The 17,541-nt window shown below is 39.7% G+C and overlaps 1 protein-coding gene across 2 annotated transcripts in view; it reads right to left on the reverse strand.

The window, feature by feature from the left end:
- Positions 1-367: 367 nt before the first annotated feature.
- zw10 (zw10 kinetochore protein) overlaps positions 368-17,541 on the reverse strand; it is a 39,840-nt gene continuing 22,666 nt past the window's right edge. For both annotated transcript variants that reach the window (XM_078286820.1, XM_071898632.2), the window contains 9 exons: positions 16,768-16,904; positions 16,270-16,452; positions 15,631-15,854; positions 15,100-15,171; positions 14,829-14,998; positions 13,060-13,190; positions 5,980-6,111; positions 4,422-4,624; positions 368-1,197 (listed from right to left, as the gene is read on the reverse strand). In XM_078286820.1, coding sequence (XP_078142946.1) covers positions 1,077-1,197; positions 4,422-4,624; positions 5,980-6,111; positions 13,060-13,190; positions 14,829-14,998; positions 15,100-15,171; positions 15,631-15,854; positions 16,270-16,452; positions 16,768-16,904 — 1,373 coding nt within the window. In that variant the 3' untranslated portion in view covers positions 368-1,076. The remainder of the gene's footprint in view (positions 1,198-4,421; positions 4,625-5,979; positions 6,112-13,059; positions 13,191-14,828; positions 14,999-15,099; positions 15,172-15,630; positions 15,855-16,269; positions 16,453-16,767; positions 16,905-17,541) is intronic.

A 17,541-nucleotide genomic window follows, 5' to 3' on the forward strand; every position in this document is an offset into this window, starting at 1 on the left:
TCTGCCCAGTAAGAAGTCCAAGACCCAGAGACATAGAGACTGATGTAAACCTAGCTGCAAAAGTTTGTTATATAGCCTTGTAGGTATGATTGTATTAAAAGCTGAGCTATAGTCGATGAACAGTACTCGAGTGTAGGTGGCAGGTGCCCCTAGATGCTGCACGATGGAGTGAAGACAATTTATGGAACAGCCTCTTCAGGAAAACCTTATAACTTAAAATCTTAACCAAATTAATTATACCCTTTCAATAATTTAAATATTAACTAAAGTTTGTAATTTTGAACTCAGCATTACTAATGAGATTGCATGATCTGCCACCAATATTTTAATTACATTTCAATCGAAGAAAACAGTTGGAAACGTCCTGGAAAGTCTGCAGTTTTTGGTTTATTTGCACAATACATACATAATAGGAGAGCACAATTTAATCCTGTGGGAGAGGTTAAGAAACCCAGATGGCTTGTACAAGGAAGCTCTCCTCCAACAGCACAAAAAAAAATACAAGGTCCCAGGTAATTCTATCAAAACTAAATTATTATTTAGAGGCTTTTTTAGTTTAAAACAAACAAACAAAAAAAACACCATACAAACACATACCATCTCTGGAGGAGATAGTGTGTGCCTCCGCTCGCATTGCACTCTCATGAAAAGTTATTTTCTAAAGACACTGATGACCCTGGATACACCATCACGTCAATTGATTGCATGCCACTAGTTACATAACCTCTGTTGGCTTTCCAGCAGTAAACCTCCCAAAGCTATCCGTGTGAGGTTGGCTGGAGAGAGGTATGCTGCTATAAGCAAGCCTTCCCTTAATCTCTATAGAACTAATAACAGTCTGCATGCTGGGGAACTTGGCCTACGGCCCCATTCCTATCACAGTACACCCATGGGTACAGCTCCCCAAAGAGACACTGCACATTTGGTGACAAACTGTAAAACCTACTAAATACAAAATAATCATATATAATGGATATAACAGAAAAAATGGAAATTAATAAAGACAGGAATACTATTTTCCTCAGAGGAAACGTGTATAAAGTGTGTACAGTATATTCTTGGGTTATTTGCTGTGTCTATTTGATTTTGGTTAGAGCTATAGCTCTTCTCTCTGTGTTCTGAAACAAGGCTCGGATCAGGCTCTTCATCTCTGAACTGGAGAACTCCAAAGCCAAAGGACCTTTACCTTCAGCCCACCTGTAGACAGGAAGCAGAGACAAAAAAAACAAACAGATTCATATATGGGTCAAAATGAAAACATAAGAGTAGAAGTGATGTGTTGCACTGCATGCGTTAGCCCAGGCATGCTAAGGGATATTCAGGACAGGGAGGCATGCTCTTGCTTTGGCTGATTAGTGATATGCAATTATCAATTTGAGTCAAATGGTGTGCAGCTGTTAATGCCCATTATCAGAATGGCTATTATTTGATTGTAATAATGGTCATGTTAATTTACATCCGATACAGATATTGTAATATATGGCCTATTTTTATGTCTGACTTTCAGAACCACATAAACCATCTACCAACAATAAATCCCAGTAACCATCCCAAAGCTCCATCATTCGATGTTCCATCACTCCATCGCTCCATGTTCTGAATCATCCCTAGCTCCTAGTTACCCATCCCATTTTACAGTTATAGGAAGTTTTAAACAGTCATACTTTTGACTTTTTCCAGAATTTTTAAGGACCTGCAGATACCCTAGAGCAGGGGTATTCAACTAAAATTCGAGATTCTTCCCATCAAAGGTCTGAAGTATCATAATGTCTAACTTGTCCTATGATTCGGAGGCCTATATGTAGTTGTTGTATTATTGTATTGTATTATTTGACTTTCTGTCAAATAAAATAAACAGTGTACATTTTGTTTCATAGTGGCGCTTCACATTGCCACTTTTTCCCACGGCACAGCCAAGGGCATCACGAGGCAAATTCAGGTCAGGCAGTCAGTCAATCAGTTAGTCAGTCAGTCAGTCAGGTAACACTTAGTGAGATGATGCGCTTCGTCGCTGCGCCTCTAGAGGACGTTTTTGACTGAGATGCAGTTTTTCCCATACAGAGGCACAAAATCAAAAGTTGGTCTGTATAGAAATGGATCTAAATCGATCTCTAATGCACCTAATGTCACATCACATCATGTCTGTAATTTGGAGATGTACAGACAGCAGACCAGCAGCATTGAACTCAATCCAGTGTCTCCCGGTGTGAAAACAAAAGTGAAACTTAACATACCACAGTCAGTAACAGGGATTTGCAGACAGTAACTCGTCTTCGCTGCCCTACAAACTTTAACGGTAGGTGCCTTTAACGTTACCTTGTGGTATTTAAGTAACGTTAGTGGAATTAGGTAATTTAACCGTGTCGCAGTGCTTCAGTGCATAGAATTGAACACGTGTGGTGGGTCTGTACAGGATCTGTGCTTGTTATTACTGCCACGGTTTCAGAACATATGAGAGGGACTGGTTTAGAACTTGTTGCGGGGAGAATGAAGGCATATTGGTCTGTCCATTCATCCTTGAAAGCTCGATTTTCTGCATCTACTTTTCTTATTTTGGAGCAGGACATGCTGTCATCTCTCTCTGTGTAGCTTTCGTCTCTCTCGCTCTCTGTGCGTTTCCCTAGCAATCTCTCCATGCACTGTAAACAATCGCTTTGATTGGCTGAGTTCAGTGAAGTAGACGCATGTGATTGGTCTGTGACCTCCTAGCTCCACTGAGCGATTACCGTATGAGCTGAAATAGCTGCGCCTAAAGCTGGGGATACACTAGACAACTATTGCCCCTATTTTAGCCAGGATTCACAATCGGGCCGAGTCTGTCCTGGTCTGCACTAGTCTGCAGATTTTGGGGCAGTCGGAGTGGCCAGTTGGCACAGAAAATCTAGAAGTGTATGAGGGGTACAGACTCTAATCAACAAGCGTGTGAGGGGAACAGACTCTAATCTCTTGCCTCCGGACGCGAGTCGGAGCCACTACGATTATATCAAACATGTTTGATTTTTACAAGCGGAATCTGGACACAGTCGGGTAGTATATACTCGTCTCAACTCACATGCGAATGGATCCCGTCAATAGCCAATGAAAAACTATGAAGCTATGCCATAACAAGCCAATACGGTGTTTAGCCCACACCAAGGAGCAATCAACTAATTCCTCATACAATAAATTTATAGATAGGCCTACCGATCTTTCTGGTAGCCTACCAAGGCACACAGGAAAAAATTACAGAGAAGACTCAATTACTGATTACACAAAACCTTGGCTGCCAGATGCCGGTTTTAGTCAGGTTTTATAATTATTAGCTATTTATTTATTTATTTATTTGTCCGACCGGACAATGTAAATGCGCAGTCCGGTTTTGCAACATAATCATAGCCAACATCTCCTACAAACATTCTCAGCTCCTACTTCATAGCTTTGGCTCCATTATGTATCAACAGGTATTTGATTCACATTAGCTGCTCACCTCCAGCTCCCTCTGCAGTCTGTGCAGTCCATACGGCCACGTCAGCCCTTCCACAGCTTTATGTAAATGCGTTTTGGGTATGTGTAGTATTTTTTGGTCATTCTATTTTCCTCCCTCTCTGCTTCTCTCTCTCCTTTCCGCTTTCCAGGCCTTGATGGTGCTGAAAGACGCACAGCTCTATATTCAGGTTGCAATCCCAAAATGGGCTTTTTTAATTTTTGTTATTTTATTTTCTGTTTTACAAAGGAGAAAGGGAAAATCAAGTTCTTTGTAAATGTTGTATCTGCCATTTCTCACCAGGAAAACGGACAATGCCTTGTATATTTCCGTTTTCCATTTTTGGATTTTGAAATGAAAATGAAATCATCATTCGTTTTTCATTTTCATTTCTGTTTCTGAAAAGAAAATGGAATGGCCAAAAAATACACAGACTGTTTTGCCCTCTGTTTCTTCCTTTATTCCATGCAGATGGTGGCGCAACAACAGTAAGCTCTAGTACGCTACCCATAAAAATGTATAATGTGAATTTATATCTATGCTGTATCCCCGTGTTTGCTTTGCTACCGGCATATCGCAGTATACCGCGAGAGCTCGTGTTTTCATGTGAGTTTGGTGCGTTCAGTTGCAGTGACAAGTAGAGTAGTGTGTGATCCCTCATCTGGCGTAGTCGTTAAGTGTGTGATCCCCAGTTTTTCAGTCGTCATAAAAAAATCTGCAGCAACCAGTCGGTTAGTGTATATGCCCAGTCTTTTCATAATCTGTTAGGATTTTAAAAGTTGTGTGGTGTATCCCCAGCTTAAGGAGTCCGCCAGTTAGTGATGCCTGGGGATGTCTAGGGCCTAGACCAAAGGTTCCCAAACTGGGGGGCGCGCCCCTAGGGGGGAACAGAGGAACTGCAGGGGGGGCGCGACAACATGTGAACAAGCCACTTGACTTTTTCAAGTTTCCGTCTTACCTGTTAACAATCTCCTGGAGGTTAGCCCGCAGCACGATGACCAGCTCCTTGAAGGTAATCCACTTCTTGACATAGATGGGCACCTCCTCCTGGTATTTCTTATTCTTGTTCTCTTCAGCCAGAGGGATGAAGACCAGTGGGCCTTCCTCGATGATGGTTTGGCACAGCGTATGGAGGTGCTCCCCGTCCTCAGATGAAATATCCTGAAGACAATTAAGAGGAAAATTCATTTGATTTATTATTTTTTACAGCAATTCCTGATTTTCAAACAAATTTTTTTTTTTTTTTAAGTATTATGAATTAACATAGCACCAATACAGATTCCAGTTTTCTCAGGGTATTTGCAGTTTTCAGAAAGCCAAATTTAAGACTTTTTAATACTTTTTTTTAATGCCAACTGGAATTGGATTTAAGACCATTTTAACAACAAAAACAAAAGACACACAAAGCTAGCAAAATAAGCCCTTTTCTGCTTGAACATAGGTAATGAAATTTTGGACCTAAAATGGACAGAATAAGAAAAAGGACACCAAGAAATTTTAGGTTTATGGACATGAAGTCCAACATGTATGGTATATTTTGTCAAGTATTAATCTGAGAGTGAACATGCATGTGGGTCAAACCGTAGACTGTAAAAGAAGATGGACGTAGTGAGTGTGATGTCACCCATAAGTTTCTGAAGGGTCATTTTGAAGCCAAAAGATTGGGTTTATGATCGCCGCCATGTTGACATTTTTTGGAGCCAGCGCAGCTATAGCGAAGCCGACGAGGGTTGTCCGCAGAGCTGCAGCGTGGTTTTGGCCTCTTGGGTCAAACTTAATGTTACTAACAGATAGTAATGTAATACAACATAATTAATTTGCCTTACTTTCCAATTATGCCTCAACTAAATAGTACTGAACGTAAAGAACCTGTCAGTACCTCCATCTCATTTTATTGTTGCATCAAAATTAAAATTAATAAAAAAAAAAAAAAAGCTGCTAGCAGCAATAAACCACAGCGTGACAAAGAATGCACTGAGTTCTCGCATTGCCCTGCAAGGCACTGTGGGTAATGTGGGAGTCTTTGTTATCACAACACAACATTTATTTTCACAATTCACAATTTTTATTTATTCAGATATGTGGTTTGGTAGACATTAAAATTACTTTTCTGACCAACCTGTAGAATTTCAAGTGATTGATTACTATGTAATGACTTTATAGTCAGTTGAAATTTGTGCACATTTAAAAAAAAATTGATGGGTTAATAACTCGACCAATCTCTTAGCATCCGAGGTACATAAGCTGACCTGACGATTCTGGCTATAGAACTAAAGGACTTTTTACCTATAATCACTACTCTGCTATTTTACTGCTATTTTATTTATTTTTTAAATGGCCAGCATTTTCCTTCAATGCTTTTTAAAAGGGCTCAAATTCAGATAGTTTAAGACTTTTTTATACTTTTTAAGATTCCACAGATACCCTGTTTCAACGATTTTCCGTACTCTCCATTCCATTGCAATAACACCTCTGCATTCTAATAGGCCAGGGAAAAGAAAAGAGAAAAGAAAAACCTCCAGCATCATGATTTTGGTGATGACTTCTGCAATGGCTATGTTGAGGAGGCTCCCCATGGCTTTACAGTAGATGTTGACTGGTAGGACATCTTGCCACACTGTGCCCAGTTGTTTCAACTGATGAATGACCTGCAATCAAGCAAGCAGATAAACAAAAGGATCAAAAAAAGTAAATAAATAGTTTAGTTTAGTTTATTAGGATCCCCATTAGCTGTCACCAAGGTAACAGCTAGTACAGATAGGTGTTTAAAAACACAAAATCACCATGAGAAAAAAAAAGAAAAGAAAAAACAATACCAAAAGAAAAAGGATTGTTAACAACAACATAAAATTATTTTCAATTCGTCATCACCATTAGTAATAATAATAATAACAATAATAACAAAAAAAGAGCCATACAGTAGGCCTTATTTTCACCTTTCAGTATTTAACAATAATGTTTTAGTAGTAGTAATCACATTGTTTACATTAAGATGACAACAAAAAGAATGAAGATAAAAGCAGAGTACATGATGAGGGGATATAAAACTAGTGATGCAGGGTTTTCGACTAGTGCATACAATGTCCAGCTGGGTGAAAATAATAGCCAGCTGGGGACCCGGGGGGGGGGGGGGGGGGGCTGCTGCTGCTGCTGCTGCTCAACAACGTGCGCTAAAGTTGTCTATCACACATTTTTAAGGCTGTACAGGGGCGATTCTAGGATCAGACCTTTAGGGGGGCTCAGCCCCTAATGAGAATGTGACATGCATACAGTGCCTTGCAAAAGTGTTCAACCCCCCTGCTAAATCACTCATTTCACTGGATAACAATTAATACATTAATATTTTTCTATATATGATATTTTAATTTACAACAATAATACTTTCAATTAATTACTAGTAAGTAACATGAGTTTTACACCACAAAATATTTTTTAAGAAAATGAAAAATTTAATATGCTGTTTGCAAAAGTATTCAACCCCTTTCACTTTGGCAAACCTCAATTCAGTTAGGTAGGCTACACAATGTTACCTTCAGAAGCAACGTAATTAGTTGGGTGGTCTATTGTAGTGTATAATAATAATGGTTCAGAATGAACAATCACAGATTTCAATATAATACACCTGTTTTAGAGAGGACCCTCAGTTAGTTAATAAAACCTGAGGCAAAGACTTGATCATAATGACCAGAACTTTCCAAAGTAAGTAAAAGATCAAGTTATAGCAAAAGCAGATATGAGGAGAAATGTACAAAACATTGTTTCAGTTTCTGAACCACATGGGGACAGTCCACCATATCATCAAGCAATGAATCAATGTGGGCAAAACAGAAGCTGCCTTGGCATTATAACTATGTGGTCTTGACTACCTGTCCACTTTCTCACTTGGTTCTTGCTCTCTCTCTCTCTGTGCTGACTCAATCCTGCTCTCTCTCCTTCTCCCCCTATCTATCCTCCTCTCTCCCTCTTTGTGCTGTCAACCATAAGGCAAATATAACAACCAAACAGAGTATTTATGAGTGAGGGTTTGTTCCAATGCTTCAATTCACTGTCCATAAATGTACTGTAAATATACCATAAAGCCCAATTCTATCAGAATAAGAAACATTGTGACTACTTTAACTAAAATAATAAAGTGCATCAGTTAAAATCTCCCCAAAAGACCACCTGAAGACCTCATGACCTTGAAAAACACTTTAGAAAACTTAATGCTGTGATGCAGTATCAATAACTTTTGAAAACTGGAGATTTGTGCGATTTTGACAATTGGATGACAAGCACTATTTTCTGAAAATGGCTCAGAAAAACCCACTTATCTTCAATGTACCTGGACATCCCATACATTTTCTGAATGGTCTAGGTGTGTAGATTCTGGGTCTAGAGTTTCATGAGGCTGTGATTATCCTAGAGCTCACAATAGGTCATTTTATACAGTAAGGTCAAGTTTTAAAAAATGCTGTCATCACATTGAAATGGTTACTATGAGGCCATATTTCATCACACATGAATGCAATTGGGCTCTTTGGATTCACAAGAGTCTCAGCTTTGTAGCCATACCCAATTTCTACAATTCCATGACTGTTTAGGTACCACAGTTTGCAGAAATAGGGAAAGAAAAAAAGGCGAGAATAACATCTTTTCACTGCATGCAGAACTCTGTCTTTAGGACCCTGGAGCTCATATACCCTATGTAGCTGACATATGTCAGACATGGCTGTAAAGCTAAGACTCTTGCGGTTCTAATGAGCCCAATTTCACTCAGATATCTTGATGTGAGAGGTCAAGGGACCCATTTGAAAATAGTCATGCCCATTTACCTTTGTCAAAAACTTCGCCAACTTTGGAGCTATGTTATGCCCGCTTCCCAGCGAGCTAGCATAACATGACTGGTACCTACGTATTCGTCTGGATGTCTAGTTTCCGCTAATACCGGAAGCTCCTCTAGCTTCAAAACTGAGCTCGCGAGAGCTCTTCAAACACGGTACCGGCGGGTCCGTCGGGCTTAATTATTATCATTTTTTAGGGGTGCTGAGATTAAATTTAGGGGTGCTTGAGCACCCCTAAAAATAGTCTAAAATCGCCAGTGAGTCTGTATTCATTTTTTTTAATTTAAAGTAAAGATGGTAACTGCATTGCATTTACATTTTGCTAACTTGCATTTACATTTCACAGCAAGATGGCCTACTGTATAAACATAAAAATACAATAAAATGGAAAATAAAGCATTTTTCAAAAAAGCATCTGTCCTTTTTCTTTTCAATTTTCTTCAGCCTTTAGTCATCTTCCTCATCTACTTCCTCATCATCATCAACATCATCCATAGCCAGATCTTTTAGGGCTTGGTTGTTCTGATACTTGGCAATATAATGAGGGGTGTTTTTTTTCCTTGACATTTTCATAGATTAGGCTAAATTATAGACTACACTGTGCATGGATAATTCCGAGTGCATTTCCAAATGGTTTGATTCCAAATGGATTTTCCTGCCTAGTTTGCGCTATTGAATCACAAGCATTCATGGTTATAACGCCTGTTTTGTCAATCAAATGTATATCAAACCTTGGAGTGCTATACTTCGTTTCGTTCAGAAAAAGGAGGACTTTACAGTCAATATAATCCCACAATCAAGGGGACATATCCGAGAGCATGACCGATTTGGGAGACTTCAACGCACAATATGTAATTTTCTGCCGCTAGGGGTCTCTCAATCAAAACAATAACAAAAGATAGTTTGACGACGTCGTGAAGTAGCGTGCGATCATGGGAGTTGTTGTCTTCATTGTTAAACAACCACCATTGCCGTTGTATTTTTAGGTTAGGATTTCTTCAGTGTTCATTGTTCAGGAGGTTTTTACCGGGAGCCGAATTATCCGCAGAGGTCTCCTCTCCAAAACAAACGGACCCGATAATTAAAACCGGTAAAAACACTGAATAAAGCAGTTTCACGTTTCAGTGTTCAGTGTTTCTCCGATGCTCTTCGGCGGACACAGGACGTCCGGGGGGGGGGGGGGGGGGGGGGGGGCTGCGAGCCGAGCTGTTTGCTCAGCTTGTTTCTCTGATAACTTAAGATCCAGACGTCCGATGACTAAAATCCTTCATCCGGTTAAAAGATATAGGTAAAAACGACCAAGATCTAAAAAGTGACGGTGACGTGACTTGAAACAGTAAGACAGTAGTCGGCTGGAAATGTTTTAATGTCCGGCCATCCGGCCGACAGCCGGCGCTTATGGAAAACTCTGGTCATGATATCTGATGTCTGATGTATGATTATGGCTTGTCTTTGTTCAATGGTTGAGAGTCCAGATATGAGGTCAATGTATTTGGTGTTGATGTAGGATGGTAGTCTGTATGTCTGTATGCTGTATACTTGTTCATTTGATGTTGTGATGCTGTTATCCAGGAGGGGAGGGCGTATTCAAAAATGGACCAGATGTAGCCTTGGTATACTTTTAAAACTGTGTATGGTCCTGCTCTACATTTTCTTCCAGAGAGTGTTTTGAGATGTGCTAGACGTTTGTTAGCTTCGTTAACCAGGTTATTGTTGTGTGTTGTCCGTTTCATATTTGACTGAAGAGTGACTCAGAATTTTGCTTCTTTGGTGAGGGCCACCTGTAAATGGTTAGGTTGATGGATGGTCTGAGGTCTGGGTTTTTGAAAAAGATGCATTGTGTTTTGGATCGGTTTAGTTTGACTTTCCACAAGCTCGATCAGTTTTCTATTTCGGATATGTATGTGTGGAATTTGTGGGCAGAAAGTTGAGGTGATTTGAGGTAGTTCAGTAGCAAAGGTTGTCGACAAATTGTGATATGTGTCCAATGTCACTGAACCTTGAGGGAAACCGGCTTATGGAGTGAATGGGGAGGAGATGCAAGAGCAGAACTTGACTTTTATTTGATTGTTGTGAAGGAAACTGGCGAGGATGTTTCCACCCTGTGGGCGGATACTTTCTCATTAATGTTAATACACTCAGCGGATTGCATTCCCACCTGGCTGACTGGCATAGAATGTCTGTGTTCACACTACAACTGTAACTAATAAAAACATCCAAAACGACAACTATAACTATATTCTTGGTTCCATCTCAGAGCGATTTTTCTGGCGGTAGAGACAACGATAAAACATTTTCAACCAATCAAACTAAAGTTCTACAAAGAAGAGGTGGAAGAATTCAGTAATTCACTGCAGTGATGGAGCTGCTGCTGAGGAACTGATTACAGAAGTCCAGAGGAACCCGGCGCTGTTTGACAAAGACCATCGCCTCTAAAAATGTTGAAAAGAAATGTGACATACCGGTCGGGATCGGAATAGCTCTTGGGATTAGCGGTTAGGCTGTTTACTGACCTGGAAGCTAGTTAAATCGCTACCTTTTGCTAGCATGATGCTAAGAAAATAGCATAATCTCTTGGCCAACCTGACCGCAAATGCGCTATTATCCTATGTTTTCAATATGACCGGGAGGTAACAACAGAGCCCTCCAGTATCCTGTTGAAACCCATTTAGCCACGGTGACGTTACAGGTGTTTCTCTCAACATGGGCTACAGGAGACTTTACTCTTTGATCCACAGTAGATGTGGTGTGCAGAGTGTCCTACTGGTAAAGAAATGAATAGCTTCACTTGGTGACCATTAGTACCATTAGCTCTCATATAAACAAAGAACAATAATGTTATGAAAGCACCATAAAAGAGCATTATTATCTGCCATCTCCTCTCTCTTTTGCGGCAATGCATGAACCCAAATCCTTTGGCTATGTCGTTATTTACTTTAGCGAGCAAGTAAAATAAAAGCACGTCAGTAAAGTAATCATGCTCCATTTTTTCTCTGAATATTCGGCGCCGATATCGTTGTAGTGTGAACGGCCTGAAGTTCGCCTGTTTTCTTTCTCTTTCCTGGGGGCTCCACTCCCGCAATAAATCTCCACATGGCTGGGTTTGTTTCAACTGCCCGGATGACAACAAGGACCTCACGTACTGTAACAAAAAAATCGCGCGGTTTGATGACTGACGCAATTACGTACTACGCACAACACACGCAGCACAGCAGATCTAGCGATTGAAGTGACAGCAAACCAGCAGCTTTCTCCAGCACGTGTAGGAAATTCATTTTTTTCTACCGGCCAGAGTGGCGGGTGGTCTCCATAATTTACTCGCCAAAGACTAAATTTACCCACATTTGGCGACTGGCGAGTGTTAATTTTGGACCCTGCATGCTCTGACCCGGTACCATTATGGCACTGGCTCCTATACAACCGGTATCTACCGGACCGAATAGCAACGCAGATTTCAGTGCCTCATTTCGGTGCCATGCCTGAGCTGCCGCACCTTCACTAACGTCATCGTTTGGAGCACACCGCTTGAAATCCAGTGTATTCCTCTGGTATGAGGTGCCTGCCACTTTCTTCTCCCGTGCGACTCGCCTTGCGCATTCCAACTTTTGGTCGAAAGCCAAACAGCAGCGCTGCTTGTCAATGTGTGCAGTTATGCATTTGTGTTTAGAGTTTTGGGAAATAGAGCATAATTTCAAGAAATGTGTCTTGGCAATCAAAAAAAACTGTAATATGCAAGTTGAAAAATATATGAAAACAAATTTTTTTTTTTTTCACCTTTATTTATTCAGGGGAGTTTCACTGAGAGCAATGCTCTCTTTTTCAGGAACGCCCTGATCACATTCACACACACATTCACACATGGAAGCTGACCAGTACAACCACAGTCTGATCTGCTGGCCACTGAGCAGCTCCACTGGAGCGGTTGGGGTTAAGGGCCTTGCTCAAGGGCACCTCAGTGGTGGTAATGAGGGGAGGGGCAAGCGCTGCTTTTTCACTTTCCCCACCCAGATTTATCCTGCCGGTCCGGGGGATTGAACCGACAACCTTCCGGTCACAAGCTCGCTTCTCTAACCTTTAGGCCACCACTGCCCATTTAATTAACGACAAATAGGTTTCGTTCATAAAAAAACCCCATTTGATTACTAGAATGTCACAATAAATAGTAAATGTTGATGATGTCAGGAGAGGTGTCATATGATTCTGACAAATCAGACATAGTTATATTTCTGCAAAGAATTGTTGAGGTAGAAGAGTAGAAGAATTTGTAGAAGAGTAGAAGCCTAGAAGTTTAGGCTTGGTATTTCTTTTGCTGTTATTTATTATTAGTATTTGTAACTGCTGTTTTACTGTTAAATTATTGTAGTTGACTTGAGGTTTTATTTACTATTTATTTATTAATATATTGTTCAATTTCTTTGCCTTTGCAATAAAAAGGTGTTCTTTAATGTCGTTTTTTGCGCTTTATACTAAAAAAGGTATCGGTTCAGCCACCGTTTATGCACCGGTACCATTTTAAAAGTATCGTTTTAGCACCTGTATCGGGAGAAATCTAAACAACACCCATCCCTATATGTCGTGTGCATTTACACCTTGCATTAACATGCGTTTTTAGGTATCCAAATAAGATATCCAGATACAAATCACATTTTAATACCAAGTGGGAATGAGGTCCCTTGCAAGGGTTTCTAAGTAAATAATTAAGCTTACATGGTTAGAAGTAATGAAATATTGTATTTTGTATTTGTATTTTATTGTATTGGCCTTTAATCTTACCTGTCTTACTGCCTTGCTGGCTGCAGTGTAGTTGTCTTCGTCATCCAGGTTGGAGAAGTTGCGAGCAGTAGATAGTCTCTCCAGCAGTTCAACTCTTTGGACGTTCAGCTGTGCTAGGAAGCACTGGACACCTGGCAAACAAATTTAGCAGCTCACTAGACCTTTTAATTTGATTTAATTTATTAGTCATTTTTTTCCATTGATAGAGACTACAATGCTCAATCGAATATTCTCACTACAATTACTGGGCCAACCCATTTGTAGCATTGGACAATGGGCCTCATGCAAGAACCACTCCTACGAACAGATTTGTTCTTAAACCACTCGTATGAGCGATTTAAGAGAACTTGCCGCATTCACCAATTTTTTCGTATTTTGAATTTTCTCTTAGGTACGAACAACATTTACGAGTGGTCCAGACCTGTCGTACGAGTCACGTACAATTAACCTGCCGTTCTCCAAAGCAAGCAAGCACAGATCCTGTACAGACCCACGGCGCGTGTTCAATTCTATGCACTGAAGCACTGCGTCACGGTTAAATTACCTGATTCCACTAATATTACTTAAATACCACAAGGTAATGTTAAAGACACCAACCGTTAAAGTCTGTATGGCAACGAGGACAAGTTACTGTCTACAAATCCCCGTTATTGACTGTGGAATGTTAAGTGTCACTTTTGCGTCAAGACCTACACAGTTATGGTGGTATACGTGATATCACGTGATAACGTGAATCGACTCCATCAATTCCCGATATGTGGATTCGGAATCGGAGTTGATTCCAAAATTACTGGAATTGAACAGCCCTACCCATGGTCAAATATGTCGGAGCTACACAGTCCCACTCATGATAAAGAGCCTTTTTAAAAAACTGTTTTCAGTCATGCTAATTATTATTTCAACCAGAAAAAAAACATATTATGCATAGCTCCGCCACATTTGACCAATAAAGTTATTATTATATAGTTACCATTAGACGCGCAACAAAATGGTTGTACAGTAGATGGCTCACTTGACCGCAGTGTTTTTGGAATTAGCCCTATCCTTCAGAACTAACATATTGGTCGAATATGTACTCTACCATTAATTGAGAGACGCCACAAGATATTGTCTTCATGGTCTTCACTAAATCATTTAATACAATGTGCAATTATTTACTATAATTTAAAGCAATCACATCCATACTAAATTAACTTTTAGGCCTAGGTGCTGCCAACAACACACAGGTAGCTTCAGCTGCAGCAGGAAGGTGTCTATTTCTGCAACTTCCGTTTTTTCCGAATCCAATCACGACTATTGAGGCTTACTTTACGAATATAGATCCGATTACGACTACGACATGATCAGCTCACCCCTTCCATTTATAATAAAAAGCCTAGGCCAACAGCATGGCAGCATTTCTTTTATCTTTAATAGTTTTTATCTTCAGTAGTCATTGTGATTATGTACAAAAATAAATGCCCTTCTATTACATTAACTACCACACATCATCACATTGCCTATGTTTACTTAATTAATAGCTTGTTACTGTAAACACCTGTGCCATTGAAGACCTTTGCATGATATCTTCTCCTGGACAGAAGCTATAAGTACAACTTGCATTGCCTTAGCGTGCTTTCAAACAAAATAATATTGAAAACATAAATAAAACTTCTTCTATAGTCGGCGGCATCTTTAACGGCTGATCGGTGTAAACAAACCACCAGTCCTAGCAAACAAAACTGATTCGATATAAAGTACTTCAATATCAAGTGAAAACTTTCTTTTACCCAGTTTCCTGAATCCGGGCACCATGTCAACAAATGTGGCAACACCCTCGCTGAGGGGCTGGGGCAGGTGGGCTCTGAAGTGGTGACCCAGGGTCAGCAGATGGTGGGCCAGGTACATGCAGTTGTTGTGCTGAATGGCAGCCAGGTGAGGAAACTTGAGCAGGTTCTCTCTGGATGGTGGAGCAGAGAAACAAGAGAGAGCACTTTCTATACCTGAACAAGTGAAACATATTGGTTTGGCTTGCAAGTGGTTTGATGGCAAGATCCTAACTTGTGGTAAGTAGGCACAACATCATAGAAGAGCTGGAATATGTTTCTCACGGTGAAAAACAGTTGCAAGGCACTGTAAATAAACACAAAAAACATGGATTAGATTTCAGAAAAATCATTATATTATATATATATATATCATATATTATTATGATGTTTATAATGTTATGTGTATGTATATATATTATATGTATATATATATGTATATATACACATATATATATATATACACACACACACACACACACACACACACATACATATATATATATATAGTGGGATAGTATATAATGGGCATAGTGGGATTTAGGTGCATAAATCGCAGCTGGGCTGTTCAGACCATACGTTTTTTCTATGTGCAGTATCTCAAAATGATTCATTACATGATATTAAAAAATTAAGCCCTCTGATATCTGTATTGAAGACATTTTAATGCTTTTTAAGGCTTTAAATTTTGATCATTTAAGACTTTTTCAAGACCTGTGTAAACCCTGATCAACAGAAAAGCCAGTGAGGTCTTTGAGCAGCCTACCATTGTGTGGAGCTTCCCACGGCCTCACACAGGGTGTTGAGCGCCAACTCCATCAGCTGCTGGACTGACTCACTGATGCGACAGGCTGGCAGACACAGAGTCCGAGCTGCCAACTGCTTCACATTGTCCAGCGTCACCTCCTCCTTCCTGGCCTCCTGTCTCACCTTGACCTCTGAACCTGAGACAGGCAACTTGGGAAGAGGTAGCTTGGAGTCTGGCGTGATCTGACAGTGGGGGATTTCAAAAAACAACAATAAAAGTGGTGCAAGTGGTGTCTACGCCTGTAACATTAAGAGTCTGCAGGTATTCATTCCAAACCAATCACTAAGATAGCTGAGTTCACTGATTAGTACCTGCACTATGGTTGCTATGTTAACTAGTGAAATCAGCTGCTATAGTTGGACACCCCTGGCTTAGAGGGAACATTGCCAATGACCCAATATAATCATGCCATTTACAATCAATGAGATTATAACCAAAATGCTTATGCAACAATGTCTCTGAAATACACTAGCAGAACTGACAGCAATGATTTGATTCACCATTTCAAGTCTCACTGCTCAAATAACCAACTTAGCCAAGTTCCCTTGGGGGGAATGTCAAATTGCACAATCCTAGTTCACACAAATAAACACGTACTCTGACAGTGTTGTGCATCTTGGAAGTCATGAGTTTGCGTGCCGCCACAATTACATCCTTGCACTTCTTGCTGGCAAAGTGACAGTTGACATCCCTGGCATACTTGAGCAGGTCTGTGGAATCACCCTGCAAATATTGCATCTCCTTCAGGGACTTCTCAAACTCCTCTGTCTCCTTGATCACCTTGAGCATGTACAAAGAAAGAAATTCAATAAAAATGTAAAAAATAAATAAATAAGAATAATAAAAAAAATCTCAACTGTAAGACATTTATTTATTTTTACTAATTTTTAATGCTTAAATTTAGATAATGCAAGGCTTTTTCAGACTTTTTAAGGACCTGTGGATACCCTGGGTTGTATATTATACAGTATGTGACCCTATACGTTTACTATATGTGACACATATAGGTACCTATGTGACACATAGGTAAACTTATACATTCTCTATATGTGGTAATCAGTATGTGATCCTATGCAAACTGCTGTAAGTCCATACTGTATTGTATTTGTCCAACTGGCTGCTGTTGGTAGGGATGGAGTAGAGCAGACATTCATGGATGATGCATTGGGAAATCTCCATCCATATCAACTCTCCCAAGATAGCTGATAGCTTCTTCTCACCAATGGACACATCTGAAAAATAAAGGATACATGACTCAGTATTCAACTCAGACAATTAGTATGGCGTTTTAAAGGAATACTTTAAATACAACTAATATAGTTATTGTTTGACAGTTCAGTTCAAGGTACTGAACACGCATAAATAACGAATAACCATACAAAACAAATGACATGCTAAAATTGATAAACACAATTATAATACCCCTCTAATCATTATTTCTTTTATTATATATATATATATACATATTATTTTATTTAACCTAGTCCCATTGAGATCAGGGAAATCTGGCCAAGACAAGACAAAGGCCAGTTAAATACAAGACAAACTGTTAAAGAAAGGTGCAACATGTAGCATTTTTAAAAATCAGTATATCATTGTCAAATTAATTTTGATTACTTGGAATAATTACTGTTAACCAGTGTTTCCAAATCCAGTCCTTAGCACTACTCTTGCACCCCTGATCCAATTAAGGGCTTAATTCTGATTGGTTGTGCAGTAGTAGTAGCACTGAACAGGGCTAGCATGAAAGTGTGTAGCCCTTAATTGGATCTAGTGTGCAAGAGTAAAAATTGAATAAAAACCTGTAGGACAGGGGGAGAACTGGGTTGGGTAACACTGCTGTAAACAAATTAAATCATTTGTTGGCAT

This window comes from Centroberyx gerrardi, chromosome 11, assembly GCF_048128805.1.
Source record: "Centroberyx gerrardi isolate f3 chromosome 11, fCenGer3.hap1.cur.20231027, whole genome shotgun sequence".
Classification (NCBI taxonomy): domain Eukaryota; kingdom Metazoa; phylum Chordata; class Actinopteri; order Beryciformes; family Berycidae; genus Centroberyx; species Centroberyx gerrardi.